General features: G+C 33.2%; 1 protein-coding gene across 1 annotated transcript in view; it reads right to left on the bottom strand.

Moving 5' to 3' along the window:
* Nucleotides 1-8,180: 8,180 nt before the first annotated feature.
* Nucleotides 8,181-20,665, bottom strand: part of Exo70 (exocyst complex component 7) — a 33,390-nt gene continuing 20,905 nt past the window's right edge. The window contains exons 10-21 of the mRNA XM_089252731.1: nucleotides 20,484-20,548; nucleotides 19,089-19,195; nucleotides 17,647-17,751; nucleotides 17,418-17,537; nucleotides 16,403-16,462; nucleotides 15,125-15,223; nucleotides 14,840-14,963; nucleotides 13,373-13,493; nucleotides 12,466-12,561; nucleotides 12,273-12,351; nucleotides 10,785-10,960; nucleotides 8,181-8,596 (exon numbers count right to left, since the gene is read on the bottom strand). Coding sequence (XP_089108857.1) covers nucleotides 8,494-8,596; nucleotides 10,785-10,960; nucleotides 12,273-12,351; nucleotides 12,466-12,561; nucleotides 13,373-13,493; nucleotides 14,840-14,963; nucleotides 15,125-15,223; nucleotides 16,403-16,462; nucleotides 17,418-17,537; nucleotides 17,647-17,751; nucleotides 19,089-19,195; nucleotides 20,484-20,548 — 1,255 coding nt within the window. The 3' untranslated portion in view covers nucleotides 8,181-8,493. The remainder of the gene's footprint in view (nucleotides 8,597-10,784; nucleotides 10,961-12,272; nucleotides 12,352-12,465; nucleotides 12,562-13,372; nucleotides 13,494-14,839; nucleotides 14,964-15,124; nucleotides 15,224-16,402; nucleotides 16,463-17,417; nucleotides 17,538-17,646; nucleotides 17,752-19,088; nucleotides 19,196-20,483; nucleotides 20,549-20,665) is intronic.

Here is a 20,665-nt window from a genome sequence, read left to right as displayed (position 1 = left end):
TCATTAATTTTGAATTTTCAGCACTTTTGGTATTTTATCCTCCCATTAATTCTGAATTTTCAGCAATTGTGAGATTTTTTCTCCCATTAATTCTAAATTTTAATTGATTCTGAGATTTTTTCCCCCTCATTAACTTTGAATTTTCATCAAATTCTGAGACTCCCCCCCCCCACTAATTCTGAGTTTTCATCAATTCTGAGATTTTTTTACTCTCATTAATTTTGAATTTTCAGCAATTTTGGTATTTTTTCCTCCCATTAATTCTGAATTTTCAGCAATTGTGAGATTTTTTGTCCCATTAATTCTAAATTTTAATTGATTCTGGGATTTTTTTCCCCCTCATTAACTTTGAATTTTCATCAAATTCTGAGACTCCCCCCCCCCACTAATTCTGAGTTTTCATCAATTCTGAGATTTTTTTACTCTCATTAATTTTGAATTTTCAGCAATTTTGGTATTTTTTCCTCCCATTAATTCTGAATTTTCAGCAATTGTGAGATTTTTTCTCCCATTAATTCTAAATTTTAATTGATTCTGAGAATTTTTTTCCCCCTCATTAACTTTGAATTTTCATCAAATTCTGAGACTTCCCCCCCCCCACTAATTCTGAGTTTTCATCAATTCTGAGATATTTTACTCTCATTAATTTTGAATTTTCAGCAATTTTGGTATTTTTTCCTCCCATTAATTCTGAATTTTCAGCAATTTCGAGATTTTTTCTCCCATTAATTCCAAATTTTAATTGATTCTGAGATTTGTTTCCCCCTCATTAACTCTGAATTTTCATCAAATTCTGAGACTCCCCCCCCCCACTAATTCTGAGTTTTCATCAATTCTGAGATTTTTTTACTCTCATTAATTTTGAATTTTCAGCAATTTTGGTATTTTTTCCTCCCATTAATTCTGAATTTTCAGCAATTGTGAGATTTTTTCTCCCATTAATTCTAAATTTTAATTGATTCTGAGAATTTTTTCCCCCTCATTAACTTTGAATTTTCATGAAATTCTGAGACTTCCCCCCCCCACTAATTCTGAGTTTTCATCAATTCTGAGATTTTTTTACTCTCATTAATTTTGAATTTTCAGCAATTTTGGTATTTTTTCCTCCCATTAATTCTGAATTTTCAGCAATTGTGAGATTTTTTCTCCCATTAATTCTAAATTTTAATTGATTCTGAGAATTTTTTTCCCCCTCATTAACTTTGAATTTTCATCAAATTCTGAGACTCCCCCCCCCCCCCACTAATTCTGAGTTTTCATCAATTCTGAGATTTTTTTACTCTCATTAATTTTGAATTTTCAGCAATTTTGGTATTTTTTCCTCCCATTAATTCTGAATTTTCAGCAATTGTGAGATTTTTTCTCCCATTAATTCTAAATTTTAATTGATTCTGAGATTTTTTTCCCCCTCATTAACTTTGAATTTTCATCAAATTCTGAGACTCCCCCCCCCCCACTAATTCTGAGTTTTCATCAATTCTGAGATTTTTTTACTCTCATTAATTTTGAATTTTCAGCACTTTTGGTATTTTTTCCTCCCATTAATTCTGAATTTTCAGCAATTGTGAGATTTTTTCTCCCATTAATTCTAAATTTTAATTGATTCTGAGATTTTTTTCCCCCTCATTAACTTTGAATTTTCATCAAATTCTGAGACTTCCCCCCCCCCCACTAATTCTGAGTTTTCATCAATTCTGAGATTTTTTTACTCTCATTAATTTTGAATTTTCAGCAATTTTGGTATTTTTTCCTCCCATTAATTCTGAATTTTCAGCAATTGTGAGATTTTTTCTCCCATTAATTCTAAATTTTAATTGATTCTGAGAATTGTTTTCCCCCTCATTAACTTTGAATTTTCATCAAATTCTGAGACTTCCCCCCCCCCCCACTAATTCTGAGTTTTCATCAATTCTGAGATTTTTTTTACTCTCATTAATTTTGAATTTTCAGCAATTTTGGTATTTTTTCCTCCCATTAATTCTGAATTTTCAGCAATTGTGAGATTTTTTCTCCCATTAATTCTAAATTTTAATTGATTCTGAGATTTTTTTCCCCCTCATTAACTTTGAATTTTCATCAAATTCTGAGACTCCCCCCCCCCCCCACTAATTCTGAGTTTTCATCAATTCTGAGATTTTTTTACTCTCATTAATTTTGAATTTTCAGCACTTTTGGTATTTTTTCCTCCCATTAATTCTGAATTTTCAGCAATTGTGAGATTTTTTCTCCCATTAATTCTAAATTTTAATTGATTCTGAGATTTTTTTCCCCCTCATTAACTTTGAATTTTCATCAAATTCTGAGACTCCCCCCCCCCACTAATTCTGAGTTTTCATCAATTCTGAGATTTTTTTACTCTCATTAATTTTGAATTTTCAGCAATTTTGGTATTTTTTCCTCCCATTAATTCTGAATTTTCAGCAATTGTGAGATTTTTTCTCCCATTAATTCTAAATTTTAATTGATTCTGGGATTTTTTTCCCCCTCATTAACTTTGAATTTTCATCAAATTCTGAGACTCCCCCCCCCCACTAATTCTGAGTTTTCATCAATTCTGAGATTTTTTTACTCATTAATTTTGAATTTTCAGCAATTTTGGTATTTTTTCCTCCCATTAATTCTGAATTTTCAGCAATTGTGAGATTTTTTCTCCCATTAATACTAAATTTTAATTGATTCTGAGAATTTTTTCCCCCTCATTAACTTTGAATTTTCATCAAATTCTGAGACTTCCCCCCCCCACTAATTCTGAGTTTTCATCAATTCTGAGATTTTTTTACTCTCATTAATTTTGAATTTTCAGCAATTTTGGTATTTTTTCCTCCCATTAATTCTGAATTTTCAGCAATTTCGAGATTTTTTCTCCCATTAATTCCAAATTTTAATTGATTCTGAGATTTGTTTCCCCCTCATTAACTCTGAATTTTCATCAAATTCTGAGACTCCCCCCCCCCCACTAATTCTGAGTTTTCATCAATTCTGAGATTTTTTTACTCTCATTAATTTTGAATTTTCAGCAATTTTGGTATTTTTTCCTCCCATTAATTCTGAATTTTCAGCAATTGTGAGATTTTTTCTCCCATTAATTCTAAATTTTAATTGATTCTGAGAATTTTTTTCCCCCTCATTAACTTTGAATTTTCATCAAATTCTGAGACTTCCCCCCCCCCCACTAATTCTGAGTTTTCATCAATTCTGAGATTTTTTTACTCTCATTAATTTTGAATTTTCAGCAATTTTGGTATTTTTTCCTCCCATTAATTCTGAATTTTCAGCAATTGTGAGATTTTTTCTCCCATTAATTCTAAATTTTAATTGATTCTGAGAATTTTTTTCCCCCTCATTAACTTTGAATTTTCATGAAATTCTGAGACTTCCCCCCCCCCCACTAATTCTGAGTTTTCATCAATTCTGAGATTTTTTTACTCTCATTAATTTTGAATTTTCAGCAATTTTGGTATTTTTTCCTCCCATTAATTCTGAATTTTCAGCAATTTCGAGATTTTTTCTCCCATTAATTCCAAATTTTAATTGATTCTGAGATTTGTTTCCCCCTCATTAACTCTGAATTTTCATCAAATTCTGAGTTTTTGTATTTTGAGCAATTTTTGTATTTTTTCCTTCCATTAATTCTGAATTTTCATCAATTCCGCGATTCTTTTTTCACTCATTAATTCGGATCTTTGAACAATTCTGGTATTTTCACCCTCGTTAATTCGTAATTTTCATTGGTGAGTAGTATTTTCAGCTTTCCAGTATATTCTGTGATAACGTAGCCTACTTTGGATGCCCGATTCTCCCCACAAAATATATAAAATCGTTGCTAAGGAAACCCGCGTCGGGCAAGGGCGACCCTGACACAGCTTGAAAAAAGAATAGCTTGTTATAATATGGATGAAGTAACCATTCAGATATTTACTATATATTATTAGTTTGAACTTGAATTACACAGAGGTAATTTCAAATGCATGAAGTTTGAAGAGGAAAACCTATTTTTAGAATACCTTCATCCTATTTAAGGAAAATAAATTAATATAATTAAAGAAATTGTGAGTTTACGAGCACAACACAATTATTTTTAAGCAGTTTCATCGATCACAGAAACTCTGCTGCTGCCGATTGAGTGGAATTTCGTTAAAATGTTACCCGGATATGACCAACACCTTCTATAGCAGAAAGCCTCCACGCGAAGCTCGTGACGTCACTGAAGTCGCCCATTTCACCTGTACCCGCTGTACCCATTGGGTAAAGCAAGCCGACGTATACGTAATCTTTACCTTTCTTTGCAGTATATTCAATAACTATAGGTGAAATGGACGACTTCAGTGATGTCACGAGCTTCGCGTGGAGGCTTCCTGCTATACACTGTGTTGATATGACTCAAAATTTTGTTTAGGGAATGCGACCTCACGTAAAACGTCACATAAATAACAGTGAAACTTTTTTGTTGCCATCTATTGATTTACCTGAGTACTTGCATTGTTTCAGATACCGACAGTTTCTATTTTCGGATAAAATATTAAGGACTGAAGCTTTTTATATCACTGTATTTCTCGCAAAATCATGGAAAAATTGGTGATTTGCTGGAATTGGCTATAATTGGCTATGTGTCCCGCATTTATTGTCTCGATTTCCTGTATTTTTTCCCCCAATTAAATGTGGTTGCCCTAATTTGAAAAAAATAAAACAACTGTTCATGCATACTACTTGAGATTGCATCTTATATATTTTGTACAATTGAAAAGCCTTGAAAATGTCAACCCTGATCACAATGGCACCTCGGTTATAACGACAAAATTTCGCAGAATCTTCGATGTCGTTATAACCGAGTTTGATTATATAAACATGGAAGCCTCAAAAACACCGGTACATCGAGGCTTATGCAATTTTTATTTGTACTTTTTTAAAGCTCATTTATGTGAGAGGTAAAAATAAATGAAAAACTTCATTCGAAAAAAAAAAATGTTCTTCTAAATTTTAGCGAGAAAATACTCCTGCTGGGGTACAAAGCTAAGAGCCACCCTTAGGGGCGTGCACGGTAATGGAAGTGAAAAAAAAATATATGCATAATCGAAAATACATTTTTTTTCGTAAATAACAAGGTGTCTGAGCTTCAACTGATTTGATTCTGGAATCCTCATGAATTCTGGGATTTTTCCTCTCATTAACTCTGAATTTTCATTGATTCCGGGATTTTTCTCTCGCATTAATTCGGATCTTTGAGTAATTTTGGTATTTTCACACTCCCGTTAATTCATAATTTTCATTGGTGAGTCGTATTTTCAGCTTTCCAATATATTCAGTGATAACGCAGCCTACTTGGGATGCCCGATTTCCCCACAAAATATATAAAATCGTTGCTAACTTCAGTGACGTCACGAGCTTCGCATGGAGGCTTTGGTGTTGGAGTCATGTCACGGTGTTGATATGACTCTCACAATTTTGTTTAGGGAATGCGACCTCATGTATAGTCATAAATAGCAGTGAAACTATTTCGCTGCCATCTATTGATTAACCTGAGTACTTACCGTAGTTTCGGAGGCCGACAGTTCCTATTTTAGGATGAAATATTAGGAAAACTATACAAAGTTCAACCCTTTCACGTACCGGCTTTTGGCAACAAATTCAGTTGGCGTGCAGTTAAACTAGCAGACATAAATCTCTAAAACTGGTGTTCAATTGATATGGAACGAAGGGAAAAAAAGATGGAGAGCAGATTTCCGTTTTTTCTTCCTCTCATAGCTAACCTTTCCCTATATGTGTTATACTAATTTTTTTTCTGAATCGTCAAACCGTAGGAAGAGAAAAAAGATAAAAAAGATACTATGCTGAGGAAAAAAAAAAAAATTTCAACGCGGTTAACGAATGAAGAGTCCCGAAGAGAAGAGCTCGAATATATTTCTTCCATTTACACACGGCCGAAACATCTCGTCCCTGATCGATAAGGGGGACTAATGACAGTTAATATAAAATTTTACATATTTTGAAGTGTTCAAGTACAGCCAGCAAGTTTAGAGCAAATAACCCTAGCAGAGATACGTGCTCTGCAGCTAGGAGGGGGGAGTGGCTCTCAGCCACCACTTCACCACACACCAACTCCAGCCATATTGCTATACTGCAATTTACTGCCATTAGCAAATTGGGTTGGAAATGAAGGCATCATCTATTGGTGGTCACTTCAAAAGATCGTTGAGAAAAATATTTTATCAAAAAATATATTTTCCCCTCGGTTCAAACCAACCTTCATGGTGGTAGACAAGGATCTTACCACCAGCCACTTGGACACAAATTAAAAAGTAACTTAAATGAACTGAACAGGATTCAAACCTGCGCTCTTAACTAGGGTCGTCTTAAGAGCATCATGGGCCCCCAGGCCAAGTGATTTTTCTGAGGCCCTACCTGGCAAATTATCGAAAAATGCATCTACTTTTTATTTTTCTGAGGTCTCCGGGTTCTGCTCGGGTGGACCCATGCATTAAGACCGCACTGCTCTTAACCCCTAATCCTTGAACAGATTTCAGGGGGGTGTTTGTCTTTTGATGAGAAAACAATCAACTCATAATACTGAATATCATTTTGGAAAGGGGGTCCGTGGCCACAGGGGGTCAATGTACTTTGAACATTTCACTGCCACAGCGAACTGGAAACAGATCTGTGGAACACAAAAGATTAACCCCTGTGAACTAGGGAATATCCAATCATCTTTCTTTTATTTCATGTGAAAAAATTCCCCCCCCCCAAATTGTATCTACCAATGGCAAAAATTAGATATCGAGTGCATGCCGCTTCATGTGATCACATCAGGACTTTGGGGGTTTCAGATAACAATATCCAATTGATAACTATATCCAAAAAAATCCAGGTTGTAAGTATGATGATCATATATCCTGTTTGGTCAAATAGGGCATATGGAAAAAGGACTACTCTATTTTTCTTTCCCACAGAACATGTTTCATAATGTTGAATATTGTGCATCTTTTTTTAAATTATTCTAAGAAAGTATCCTCCCCCCCCCCCCTTCACTTTCAAGCTAAAATCCTTTCTTTTAAATAAAAATTATGAGCAGTTAGAATGCAGCTTTCTCTCCAATGTGTATTACGAACACATTCATTAAATTCCCTTGTGTGAAAGTTTTCCAGCCTAGGAACTGTGAATATGTAGTCAGTTGAAATAAATTGACCATAAACTGGAGAGAGGTATTTTTTTTACCTTACACATGTCTTCACTATAGGAAAGAAATTGCAAAGGCATCGTTACATCTACATGGATCATAGAGGGTATTATGACACGATTAGGATATTGTAAGCTTAGTGTGTATATATATAGAAATTTTTATTAAACAGGGAGCCTTTTCTGACCTCTTACAGTCTTGCCGATTGATAATGATAACTTATGGGGGTAAAAAGGAGTCTGGTTTAACCTTAGCCTTATGTAATAATTGATATTGATAATATCCATATGAGTTTAACAGGGCTGTAGTTTACCTTCTCAGGGCCCCGGGGCAGCCATTTCCTTGGGAGCCCCTTAAACAGTGAAAAATTATACAAAAGAAGTGTATGCATTTTCTGTGAGGCTCCCATTTGGCTCAGGGTGCTGGGGCAGTGCCCCGGTTGCCCCCAGCCTAGTTACGGCCCTGGAGTTAAAATACAAATTTTACCTTCACACTTACATTCACCCAGGGCCACAACTAAGGAAGGAGGTGTCAGGCCGGTCTGGTGAACCGGGCAATGGACCAGCAGGAGTGCAAATTTCCCCTTTAACCTCTCCTTCAACATTGCAAGGGGGCACCAAAATCTGTGCTTGCCTCGGCTAACTCAGCATCCAGTTGCAGCCCTGGGTTCACCATAGCAAAAGAAACATGGGGGAAAAGTTATGATTCTCAAATACAGAATAATTTTAGCCAAAAAAAATGTAATTACAACAAATTTGCTAATTACTGCTGAAAAGGGTGAAGGGTGAGAAATAAAGGGCTGCTACAAATCGCAGTAAACAAAAATGTATCTAACAAAAAAATGACATTTCATTCAAAAAAAAAAAGGAACTGAAATTTTAAATGTACGGTAAAATACAAGATTTTGTCAATCATCATCAAAAACATTTGCATAAGTTGCTAAAATCCCCAATTGCACTCAAAATCCAAGTAAAACAAAGCACGAAGTGGTGAAACAAATGCCAATCAATGATTCTATTAAAGCCAATTTATTGCACAAGCATACTGCATTTGATGCAGAAAGTAACAAAATTCACAAAAAAGAATAAGGAGTCATTGCTATCACAAAAAAACTAACTGCATGTATTAATTAGCATCAGAAAATATCGGGAAGCATTTTCAACATGTATTATACAACATAACGGTGTCATTTTTTTCACATATACAGCAAAAGAAATAAAAATTATAATATATATATATGTATATATATATATGCATCAAACTGTACCCTTATATATAATCTGTCAAAACATGTACACATTTTACAAGATACAAAAATAACTTTATGCTGCAGCATCAAAAAATTTGTCCATGGTGTTTGAAACATCTACTGGCGAGTATCTGAGGTATTTTTCTGGATTCTTTGTGAATGGGATATTAACATACCTGTATATAGAAAATAATAACAATATTGAATCTAACTGGAAAAATACAGAGTGATCCAAAAGTCATGTAAACTGTTCTAAAATATTTAATTTTTTTGAAATTCTAATTATCATGTGAATGCTATTTTTTTTTTTTTGATAAATGGCAATTACTGTAATGTTTAAAATAAAAATTTTTTATTTTTCATTTCATTTTCCCCACGCCCAATGATATTTGCAGTAGATTCTAGTTTGTCATGCAGTCAAAATAGTTTTTCTCCCAGGATCAAAGATTTTTTATGATAAAGCAATATTTGTCATTTGAAGTCCTTATTAAGACAATGAATAATGAATTTTCCAATGTTTCTGCGCTCAACAAGACAATATTCTGATTACAGTACTACTGTAATCAGAATATTGGCAATATAGATAATTCGAGTCTCAAAACTTCGAGGTTTGGGATAATCTGAGATGCTAAAAAATTTTTAGAAATTCCTTCTCAAAATCTGGTTTTTTTTTTGCCAAGAGGGAGTTTTTTTTCAATTTATCTCATTTTTCGTACAAATGAAGAGTGATTTCAGTTTTAAGGGGTAATGATCCCCTACCCTGGGGTCTTCAGTGGAATCCCAGACTAGAATTTTTCACAGGCCCTTTCATATAATATTTAAAGAGTGAAAAACAAAACATAACATTCATATCAATTCCATAGGACTGGAGCCCCTACCAGTCTGCCTTAAAAAGAGGCTATTGGTGTTATCAGTTTTGTAATAAATTAAGGGCAAAACGGGTAAGAGTGTAGATACTCCCCCTTATAATGTCGTTTTCCGTTGCTTTTCAGATAATCTGAGGTGGTCTTAGTCCCATTTACTTTAAATTATCAAGGTTCTACTGTTTAATCAAATCTGAACAATAATTATTGTCCAGAACTGGAAGGATTTCAAGAAACTTGAAATGTTTGGGAGCAGAGAAGTGGCATCTATCTCAAATGGACCAGCAACAAATGCACTATATAAGCAAACAACAAAATTTCGAACTTTCAAAAAAAGTGTAAGAAATCTGGTATCACAGATGGATTTATTATATAGAACTGCATACAAAGCCCTGAAGAAATTAGAGTTTGTTTGTGGAGCTTATCGTGTTGATCAGGAACTGAAAACTCTTGATCAAATTAAACATTAAAATTATTGTTGATGGGCAAAGATTGTTAACTGATGACAATGGCATTGAAAACTTGACTGTGTTATTATTTATAGATGAAGCCTGGCATGAGTGGAGGTATGAGGGGAAGGAGGGAGAAGAAAAGCAATGCCCCCCCCCCCCCCCAGCATCAATGGCTGAGCCAACTGATCCAATGTATATATATATGCATATATATAAATTGCCGTCATGATCATCCTGTCCCCAACATCATCATAACCATGTCCCCCCCCCCCTCGGCAGCTTTTGAAGTATATCTCCATCTATGAAGCCTGGTGTTATATCCAACAGGCTACGTGGACAGTCAAAACACTAGAATTTAGTGTTTAAATCCATTCAAATGTGAAAGCAAGGTTAAGGGATTGAAAAGGAAAGTCTTCTAACCCAGAGAAAAATAACAGTCACACACTTGTCAAAAATAATTCACACTACAATTTCTCATAGCTTTTCAAAAATAAAAGATTTCTTCACAAAAGATTCATCATCTCAACGATGTCATGAATGACTCGACCATTCCCTTAAAATGAAACCTATTTTTGATTCCACTGATTGCTTTAAATACGGCTTCTTTCCTCATACCATTGGTGAATGGAACAAACTCCCAAGCTCTATTGTTGAATCTCCCACTATCACTAGTTTTTTGTCTGATATTAAACAATATCTTTGTCATTCTCAATGGCATCCTCTTGTATAGGCCCAAGGGCCAACAATATTGTATAAATAAATAAATCATTCAGTTGTGTGAATTTTTGATCACCGAATATCTGATAAGTAAGAAAAAAATACAAACAATAACTTGATAATAATTGAAATAGTATTAAATATAAAATATAATTCATAGAGATTATGAAAAATCTTGCATATTTTTAAATTGGTTAAGATACCTGAATATAATATGAATGTTAAATTTCTACTTTAACATAAATTTTCATGTATTTATATTTATGATAATATGAATTCCCAAAATCATGAAATGAACATTCAAGGTTGATAAGGTAGGTGTTTCATCTCACTTGTCGTAAAACATCTGGTACTTTGGTAGGATGTAATTTTTATTTTCCCGTTTGAGACTCTCTCTAAGTTCAACGTCTGGAATGGCATATGCTTTCTGAATGCGATATATTTCATCCATCTCTTTGTTGAAGCCAGTGAATTTATCTTTTATGTTTTGACGATCCTTGTCTTTCAACTTGAAGAGAGGGGAAAAAACAAAATTGATATAAAATAAAACTGAAATTTAAAAATGACACAAACAAATTATAAATCTAAGCATATGAAAATGAGATATGATACATATGTATATTTTTTATCGATAAACTCGATCAGAGTATTGACAGGCTTGTCAGCACATTCACAGATGACTTGAAGCTAATGGGGGTAACTGTGAATCCAAATGATAGGTAAATGCTTCAGACAAACTTGAATATGATTGCAGTATGGACTAATGAACGGAGCATGACTTTTAGTGTTGATAAGTGCATGGTTGCCATTTTGGTTCGAACAACCCACGTTTCACTTACGAGTTGAATGGTATGACTATCCTGGATGCAACTAGGATCACCGATTTGGGAATTCTTATTGATGAGCGGCTTAGGTTTTCTGAACATTTTTCAGATATGGTCAAAAAATCTAATATAATGCTCAGTTTCATTCTTGAAAGATCTCTTTGTATTCTCCTAAAGTCATTCTTCCATGTTTCCAAGGCTTAGTTTATCCTGGAGAAAAACTGGAGTATGCTGTAAGGTTTTGGAGCCATACCTACAGAGACAGACATAGACTTGGTCAAGGGGTGCAGAGAAAAGCTACGTATGCTCTTGTTGGCACACAAGCCAACAAGAGCACAGATGGATTTCTTGAATATGTTTACTTGGAGGATCGCAGGTGTCAGTGAGATATGATGTAAAATTTTCAACGGGACGGATAGGTTGGACCATGTTATTAATAGTATAGACCAAATTAGTTATTAATACACTGTCAATCAACTGCTTCCACCAGTATCGGGAACACACAATATCGTTTAATAAGGGACAATTCCAGGTTGTGGTGTCACAGAGTTTTTCTCTAACAGGGTTGTTAACCATAGAATACTAACTAAAAAAAAGCTGATAAAAACTGCATGTTAATTGCCTATGCTTCTACGTTGAGACGTAGAGTTAGTATTCTAGGATTAATAAATTAAATAGCTTACCTCTGGGGGTCATGCCTTCTAACACAATTGACATGTTTAAAACGAAGCATGATAAACATAGTGGGATAAATTGCGAGATAGCTATCCATACTTAGATTAAGACAACCATAATCTTTTTTATGGGCCGTGTATTATATAGTATTAATTATTAGTTTTTTTCCTTTGTGATATATGCTTTATATTGGGTTGCTGTATTTTGGTTATATTTGACATCAGTATTTTTTATGGCCATCTTCTTTCAGCCACCTAGTTGAGCAATTTGCCTGTTGTGCCATTTGTATTTATATGCATGTATACCAAATAAAAATTATACCAAGCTCATAGTTGCTGATGTTCGCTGCTGAGAAATAGGTTTATCCACTTCCATGACATAATGGAGTACTCTGCTCCAACTGGAAAGAAAATTAAATTATCAAAACTTTGAAAAATTGAAAGTTTTCTTTTATCGCAGGTTTCTGACCTAATAATTAAAGATTATATGTTATTTTCAGAGAATGTGTAGTTACCTTTGAGAATAAATGCGCTTCTGGTCTATAATTTGGTCATTAAAATGGGTTTCTGCATTTGGAAAATGAAGATGAACAATATCAAGTAAACCAGTCCTAGGAGATAAAGAATATTTAAATTTAAAAACTCTCAAATACAACAAAATGAATGTGCAGAATCATCAAGCAATCTGTGTGACATCATCTCACTAAAACTCAAATAATTTGTTCTAATTATGTCAATTATTGAATTGCTAGTTATTTTTTCACCTCCTTCACACGAACCAAGATTCTTTTATAATATAGTGCAGGTTAATTTGTTTCACATTTTGTATTAAACTTTTATTTTATATTAATCATTTTATATGAATAAATACTTGAGGAGAATTATAGTTTGTAGTACTTTATTACAAAATGTTTCACTATTTTCTCTACATATTCCACACACATCTTCTTAATCTCATTTTGAGTAAGTGATTATATATATATTATATATATTTCTCAAGATCCTTTCCATAATCTATGGTTGCTCAAGATGCAAATCTAACAGTTCATTGGTTGCCAACTCCTGGCCATGTGCAACCAGATCTAAAATATCATCCCTTCATTCACCACTTGGTCTTTCCCACAAACACATTTTCTTTCATGACTGGCAGTTCTAGTTCAGTTTTTATCCAAGCCAAATTGAGGATTGATAGCCGTAAACTTTTGGTGAGATAATCCCAGACTTGATTGATGATCTGGAGAGGTAGCTCACAATAGCAAAATAATTTTTTCAAAAACTCTTGAAAGTAAGGATTATTTCTTCCGTCATCTTTTTCTTTCTTATACACACATTTGGATCACATTTGAAAATGAAAAGGATGTAAAAGTAATTTCAGTAATGATAAATAAAAAATAATTTTTGGCATATAGAATATTTTCTCACCTCTGTAAAGATTTCAATATGTAATACAAATTGTTGATCCTGAAAATAGCTTTCAAAAATGGATCATTGTACTGCTCACTTTTGATCTGAAGTTTCTGGCTCATGGCTGTGAGAACTCTGGCTGTTCAAAAAAAAAGTGAAACAATTTATATCAAATTGAAACAAATGTTCGGAAAAAATCATTTATAATTAATAAAAAAACCAACTAAAAAGTAAGATATTAAGGGTCTGAAAACTGGTTAAGAAATAAGCTCCACTTTGCTTACTGTCTCAATAATAGTTAGTAATGCCTGCATTATTACCAAGTTAAATTGATATTATCAGGCTAAAAAGACATTTCTGATCTCTCAAGTCTGGAGTGATTTATTCGAATGTTAAATAAGTAATTAGATAAGACGTAAAATAATACTAACTGACATTGAAAAAGAGCCTAATAATTGTGTCAGAACTATAACGTTTTCATGAGGAATTATTTTAAAAAATATATATTTTCATAATAACTGCATATCTCACAAAATTTTTAAATGTTAAGTTTTGTATTTGATCTGCTCTGCCTCAAACTGTAAGATATGTCTGATTTCGGAGATGATTTTTGCCTCATCTAAAATCACTTGCCATGGTTGTTACTCATGGTGTAAAAAACTCAAAATAATATGGGCCTCAAATCTAGTGCCCTGCTGTCTATCTACAATGCTGTGTAATGAGCAAGACATGTTATGTAAACCATGGGGAGAAACAAAACTACCAATTCATTTCCAAGTTTTCTTATACATGGTGCAGCAACTGTCTGAAACAAAAATATTCATACAAGATATACAGAAGACTGGATGTTGTGAAGATATTTATTATTTCAGATGTTAATTTTTTAAGGAAGGAAAAAACTCATCTCTGCCTCTACCGGGAGACGAACCCGGATCCCTCGATTGCCGGACGAGTGCTCTGACCACTAAGCTACAGAGATGAGTTTTTTCCTTCCTTAAAAAATTAACATCTGAAATAATAAATATCTTCACAACATCCAGTCTTCTGTATATCTTGTATTAACAAGTGGAGAGCGACATTCATGTCATAAAAATATTCATGTCTAACACATTCCTGCTGAAGCAAAGTTCATGCATTAATATTAGCAAACCTATAAGGAAAGGAAATTTGTATCTCTGTGTTGTATTGGTCAATGCATTTTCCCGTATTGCAAGAGGACCCAGGTTTCATTCCCAGCAGAGACTATGTACTTTATTTTCCTGAAGTTTGTCTCAGCATAATTTTTTAATTATTCAGAAGGTCTCTTTCCTTGATATATATTTTGTGATAACCATTATTTTCAGACTTCTTTTTTATTCCTGTCAGCTCAACTGTATTTTTCAATTTTATACATGGTCCCTCTTCCCTATCATTACTCCAGCTAATTAAGGTTCTACTGTAAATGATTGCATGCTTGACAGAACAAAATATATCATTTCAGCTTACTTATATACTGAGCAAATGCAAGCTTTCCGGTATCTTTCACGTTAGAGGAAGAGGTATCTTGAAGGATAAGTACATCACACAGAATGTCTTGATACTCTAATAACTGTTCCAACAGCATCATAGCCTGGAAAATATAAATAAGAAAAAAATCTTCCTAATTAAAAGTTTGCTTACATTTGAAAAAAATTCTATCATAAATTTTTATTTTAATTTAATCTACCAACACGCACAAAATAATATTTACTCAAGTGGAAATTATGTTAGTAAAGTTAACATCAGACCTACATTACTGGTCATTTCATGAACTGTGCCATCTTTAGGAAGCTTGGGATCTGACTCATTCTTCCTGATGCTTTCTATGAATTCTTCGAGAGCTTTATTCAACTGGTGTAATAAAATCATAATTAAAAATTTTTACTTCAAAAATATTTTTTCATCAGATTAATAAAATTACTGAAAGGAGGAGGAGGAGGAGCATTGGAGCCAGAGGTACAGCAGGTGCTTAAGTACGTTCAACACCCTTGGTTCTAGACTCCAACATATCAAATTTAACAGACCAAAAACAATGAAAACACACAAAACCTTAAAACACACACAACAAAACAATGTACAATTTTTGAGTGAAATGATAAATGAAATTTTCAATTAACTTTGCTCAGAATTTAAAAATGATGCACTAAACATTCAAATTTCATTTCTGCCTATAATGAACACTCTAAAAAATGGAATTATGAAAATTAAAACTTTTTTGACAAAGAAAATGCTTATGATAAACAGGAAACATGTGTAACTGCTAAAGACAAATTGTAGAATCTATTCTTTCAAATACTTAGAATAAGACAACCATAAAATTTGTTATGGGCATTGCATAAGACGCTATCATGTATACATCGTTTTTAGTTTTTATGATTGCATTTCAATTGGGTTGCTGTATTTTAGAAATATATGACATCCGTATTTGTTATGGGCATCTTTTTCTCAGCTACCTTGTTGCCATTTTGCCTGTTATGGCCCTGTATTTGTATTTTAATATTTATTCAGAATTTCTTTTAAGAATGAAATTCAAAGGAATCAAATCAATATTTTGGACCTCATACTGACACTTTAACCCTAAGATAACTAAGCTTAAATCAGTGTGTGTTACTGAGTAACTAATTTAGTTAGTAGTCTATTAAAGACAAATGTTCAATTATCTAGGATTAAAATAATTTTAAGTTCACAAAAATCATAAAGGATAGTTTAAAGTCCTTTCAACACATAGGCATAAGCATAACCATTCAATTTAACACAGTAAAACCTGTTAGATAGGACACCCTCCTATATTGGGCAGTGTTTAATGCAAAATATCCACACTACTATGCCACTATAATACAATTGAATGACCGACGTTAGTTGACCCAAAATTGCAACTAACGTCGGTCATTCAATTGTATTATCTAACCCAAAAGGTAATTCATTTATATACCACTATCTTGGACAGATTTTGATGGAACTGTGGGTGTTCAACTTAGACAGGTTTTACTGTAGATGTAAAATAATAATGAAAAGTAAATTTTCACTTACAGTTGCATGTAGAGTAATTGTCAACTCTGGCAATTTATTACGAACAGAGTGTGTACAGCCCTAAAAAAATATTAAGTCAAATCAAAATACGGAAGTTCACACCATTAATTTTTTATTGTGTGTCTGATTACTCAGTGTAGGAAGGCTTTAGATCAGTGGTTCACAACCTTTTTTTTGCCATGCCCCACCTAAGCATCTTGTTAAATCCTGATACAACACCCCCCTGAAGATAGACACACAGGATGGGAGAAGGGTCAAGACAATAGAAAATGAAGAAAAAAATTGTAAATAAGTTTAAGTATTGAAAATACTTTTTTAAACACTGTTCTACTTAATTTCTGTGAATTTGAAACACTTTTTGAAGGTTAGAAACTCAAAATTTCCTGGAGAGATTTTCTAGGTCTACTTACGTCCCTGTTCCCTTTATGTGACAAAAACATGTAATTCTTATTTTTTGAAAGAGGATCTCCAATCCATGTGAGAGAAGCCCAAAAGACTATTAACTTGAAATATTAAAGCAAGGATACTCAACTTTCGAGACAGTGGAGGCCAAAAACAAATTTCCATGGAAGACCAACAGCAAACAAGTCATACTGGTGTATCTCTATTCACACAGTGGCATCTTAACAAATGAACTCAATGTGTATTCTCCCAAGGCCTCAAGTCAAATAGGGAGCCCTATGTTATTGGGGAATTTTCTGAGATATTTTTTGATTAAATATGAAAATTTTCATTAATTCTGAAAATATTTTCCCATCAAATATGAATTTACATTAATTCTGAAATTGTTTTTCCACTGAATATGAATTATTCATTAATTCTGAGAAATTATTTTTTCATTAAATATAAATTTTCATAAATCTCCTGATAACTTCCTCTAAAAATGAAATTGCTCCTCTTAAAAATCATATCGCCCCTGTAGAGTGTGGGCCCCCATGTTGGTAATCATGACTTTTGATAGAAAATATCACATTTCACAACTAAAAAAAGAACTTGTATGCAAGGTTCATTTTACCTGAAACAGGGTTTCAAATTCACCTCTAACTGACATCAGGTGTCGTAGAATTGGAAACAAATTCAAAGCTGTTGAGAAATCATGTCTTGAAACACTCCTCTTGACACGAGACACTATTGACTAAAAAAAATTAATATTTTCAACCATGATTATCGTTCAAACCCAATCATTTAAATACAAAATAAAATAACAAATACAACTCAAGTTTAGATAAATAATGCATCTTTACTTCGCCATCAGCCATAAAATTCTCCATAGCTGGTGTAACAATTTTCTCTAGAGCAACTTTGCATTGAGAATCCGGTATTATTCCATGTATTAACTGCAGCTCGCTCTGTGATAAAAAAAAATATATATATTCAAAATTCACAACTTTTCTAAAGAAAATTTTAGCATTATCTATCACTGAAAATGATAGATAAAATTATACAATAAAACCTTGATAACTCGACAATTATTATTCTCATGGTTGGCATAATACTAAATTCAATTGAGAGAAACCTTTTTAACTCAACACAAGATATATAAATCCCGCTCAAGTCGACTATAATTCATGATTTGCTATCAGAATTAATTTTTTGAAATTTCTAGTGGATTGAACAATTTATAAATTTTAATAACACTTCTCTCATATATTTCAACAATTCTTTGTTTCATTATTTTTTGTTGGGTTTATTGGTCAAAAATACTTCCTTATGCCTTGAGGGTAGGATCACTTTCCATTTTATGAAGCTGGAAACTTGACCATTGGACTATGAAAGTCACAGATAGGAGTGGATATCTGAATATTTTGAGCAAGAGATGGTTGAATAAGCTAAAAAAAGTCTTTTTAGATCAACATTCCTAAGTTTAAAAAAAAATTAGAGTTTTCCCTAACTTTTGACAATCGCACTGCTCATTTGCAAATAACAGATATTAGGAATAATATCTGTTAATTAGGTTAATTTCATTAACCATGTGAACTTAACCATAATTTTGGATTATTCGGAAAAGTTTTATAGAAAATTGCAGATATTTTTTTATTAATTTATAGATGATGGAATGGAATTGTTTAACTGTGTGTAAGTACATATACATAAAATAAATTACGTTTAAAAAATTGGGAGGGCGAGATCAAATGAAACTTTGTTAACTTGGCATTCACTAAAGTCAACATGCTCATTGATACTTTCGAGGGCTGTTAAGTTATCAAGGTTCTACTGTACTTAGCTGTCATGAAAATTTAAAAAATATTAATAACGTTGAAAATTTTGTAGTGAGGATATTGTGCAAATAATACTAAAAAATTCTGGAAGTAATGACAAACTCCAAACTAACAGTTCTTAGTTCAGTTACATTTATTTTATAAGCTGTAATTATTCAAATTTTGGAATTTTCTGTTTACTAAAAAAATACTGAAACCTTATAACGATAATAATATCAGTGATTTTTAATTTGCAACACAAAGTATACAAAAATTTATTAAGAAGTTAATGTAACCACTCCTAAATAATTAACAACAATTTTTGCACCACAACTGTGCCAACAATTTTCTCCTCTGAGGGTCAGCCAATTTCGAGTAAATCCAGTGAAGTAGTTTTACAAACAGTTTCAAACTCAGAAAATGAAATCAGTCCAGAAATAAAAGAAAATAATCAAGATATAATCAACAAATCTCAAAAAAAAAAATACCTGCATTAATTTTAAAAGAGCACTAATAGTGGTCATGAATCCAACAATTTCATACTCTGGTATTTCATCTTTCGGATCCGGTAGCAAGGATGTTTGAAGGCGATGACCTATTGAAAAAAAATGTAACTATCATTAAGAACTTTGGATTTTGATGGGAAAAAAAGCAATAAAGACAAACATTTCAAGCAAATTTCGTGCAAAGAATTTGTAATCGAGTGGAACCTTTTCAAGGTAAATCAAAGTAATCGTGAGTATAAGTGAAATTTTCAGCTCTCCACAAAGTTTAATGCGTAGCCTAAAACTTGATGAGTAGGAAATAAAAATAGTTGCTTGTTAATTTGCTACAGATTTTCATGTAGACACACATAAGGCAGAGTTTCTCCAATGCTTAGCATTAAAAGCAACTACCCAGATTACGAGGGCCAAGCTATTGGAAGAAGAAAAAAATATGCAGTTGTTGCGTGTCAGTGTATATAACATGTTGATGTCTTTTCGTGTGTGAATTTTTGTAAATAAATTCATTATTTTATCATCCTTCAGTGAATGCTAAAATGGTTTTGGTCACTGATTGCAGTGGTTTTGTGATGGGTGCGGTATTACATGAAATAACACCTGGATGCTTCAACAGCCCAGCTGACCTATGATTCCTCACATCGTCTTCCTGGTCAGCTGTATGACGATCAGCCATTGTCCAACCCTCCTAACTACATTGCCAGATTGCAGAGGATCATTAGCGCTCTGAAACCCATGATCGCTCCATCGATCTACGTTCCGAAGGAGCTCATTACCTGCACTCATGTCTTCACCACCAGCTTCAAGCAGTCTCTCCGGTGCCTGTACAAAAGCCCATTCCATGCCATGTGTAGATTGACCAAGAAGTTTGTGGTGGAAGTAAATGATGAGCAAAAGGTGATCAACATCGACAGATTAAAGCCGCCATTTTTGCTGTTCAATGAAGCCGTTCAGGTTGACTCATCATGTTCCAGTAATAAGAAGAAAACTTACATCTCTCGATACGGTCGCAAAGTTTGGTTTCATCTCATAAATGAAGTGTGAGACTAGTGGGGGGGAGTTGTGTGGCCGTTTCGCCAACGCTTGGCCTTAAAAGCAACTATGCAGATTTCTCGTGCCATGCTACCAGAAGAAGAAAAAATATACAGTTGTTGCGTGTCAGTGTATATAACATATTGATGTCTTTTCATGTGAGTGAATTTTTATAAATAAATTCATATTGTGATTGTTCACAAGCCATCTTATAATAAGAGTGAAATCAGATATATGCGTTATCAACCAACCCAGCCAGTCAGCATCCCAAACACACAATGGCATGCATTTTTAAAATCCTCGAAGACATGCTGTAGAGATAGTAGTTAGCAAGGACAAAAAAATGTTTACCTAGAACAGCATTTTCTACAGTTGGTGAATACTTAGCAATCACAGCAGTAGCTTTCCTCTTCATCCTGAGTGATAAAACAAATAAGAACAAGGCTTTTTTTCCAATGAATATGGACGTATGGGCAACAGATATAAAAAAAGAAAGCACATCAAGAAAAGAAAGAAAAATGTAAGAATGTAAA

Source organism: Pholcus phalangioides, unplaced genomic scaffold (assembly GCF_987345545.1).
Source record: "Pholcus phalangioides strain wild (caught in Gottingen) unplaced genomic scaffold, Ppha-v1.0 ptg000030l_1, whole genome shotgun sequence".
In the NCBI taxonomy this organism is placed as follows: domain Eukaryota; kingdom Metazoa; phylum Arthropoda; class Arachnida; order Araneae; family Pholcidae; genus Pholcus; species Pholcus phalangioides.
Note: the sequence above shows the minus strand (reverse complement) of the source record. Positions and strands in the feature narration are given on the sequence as shown.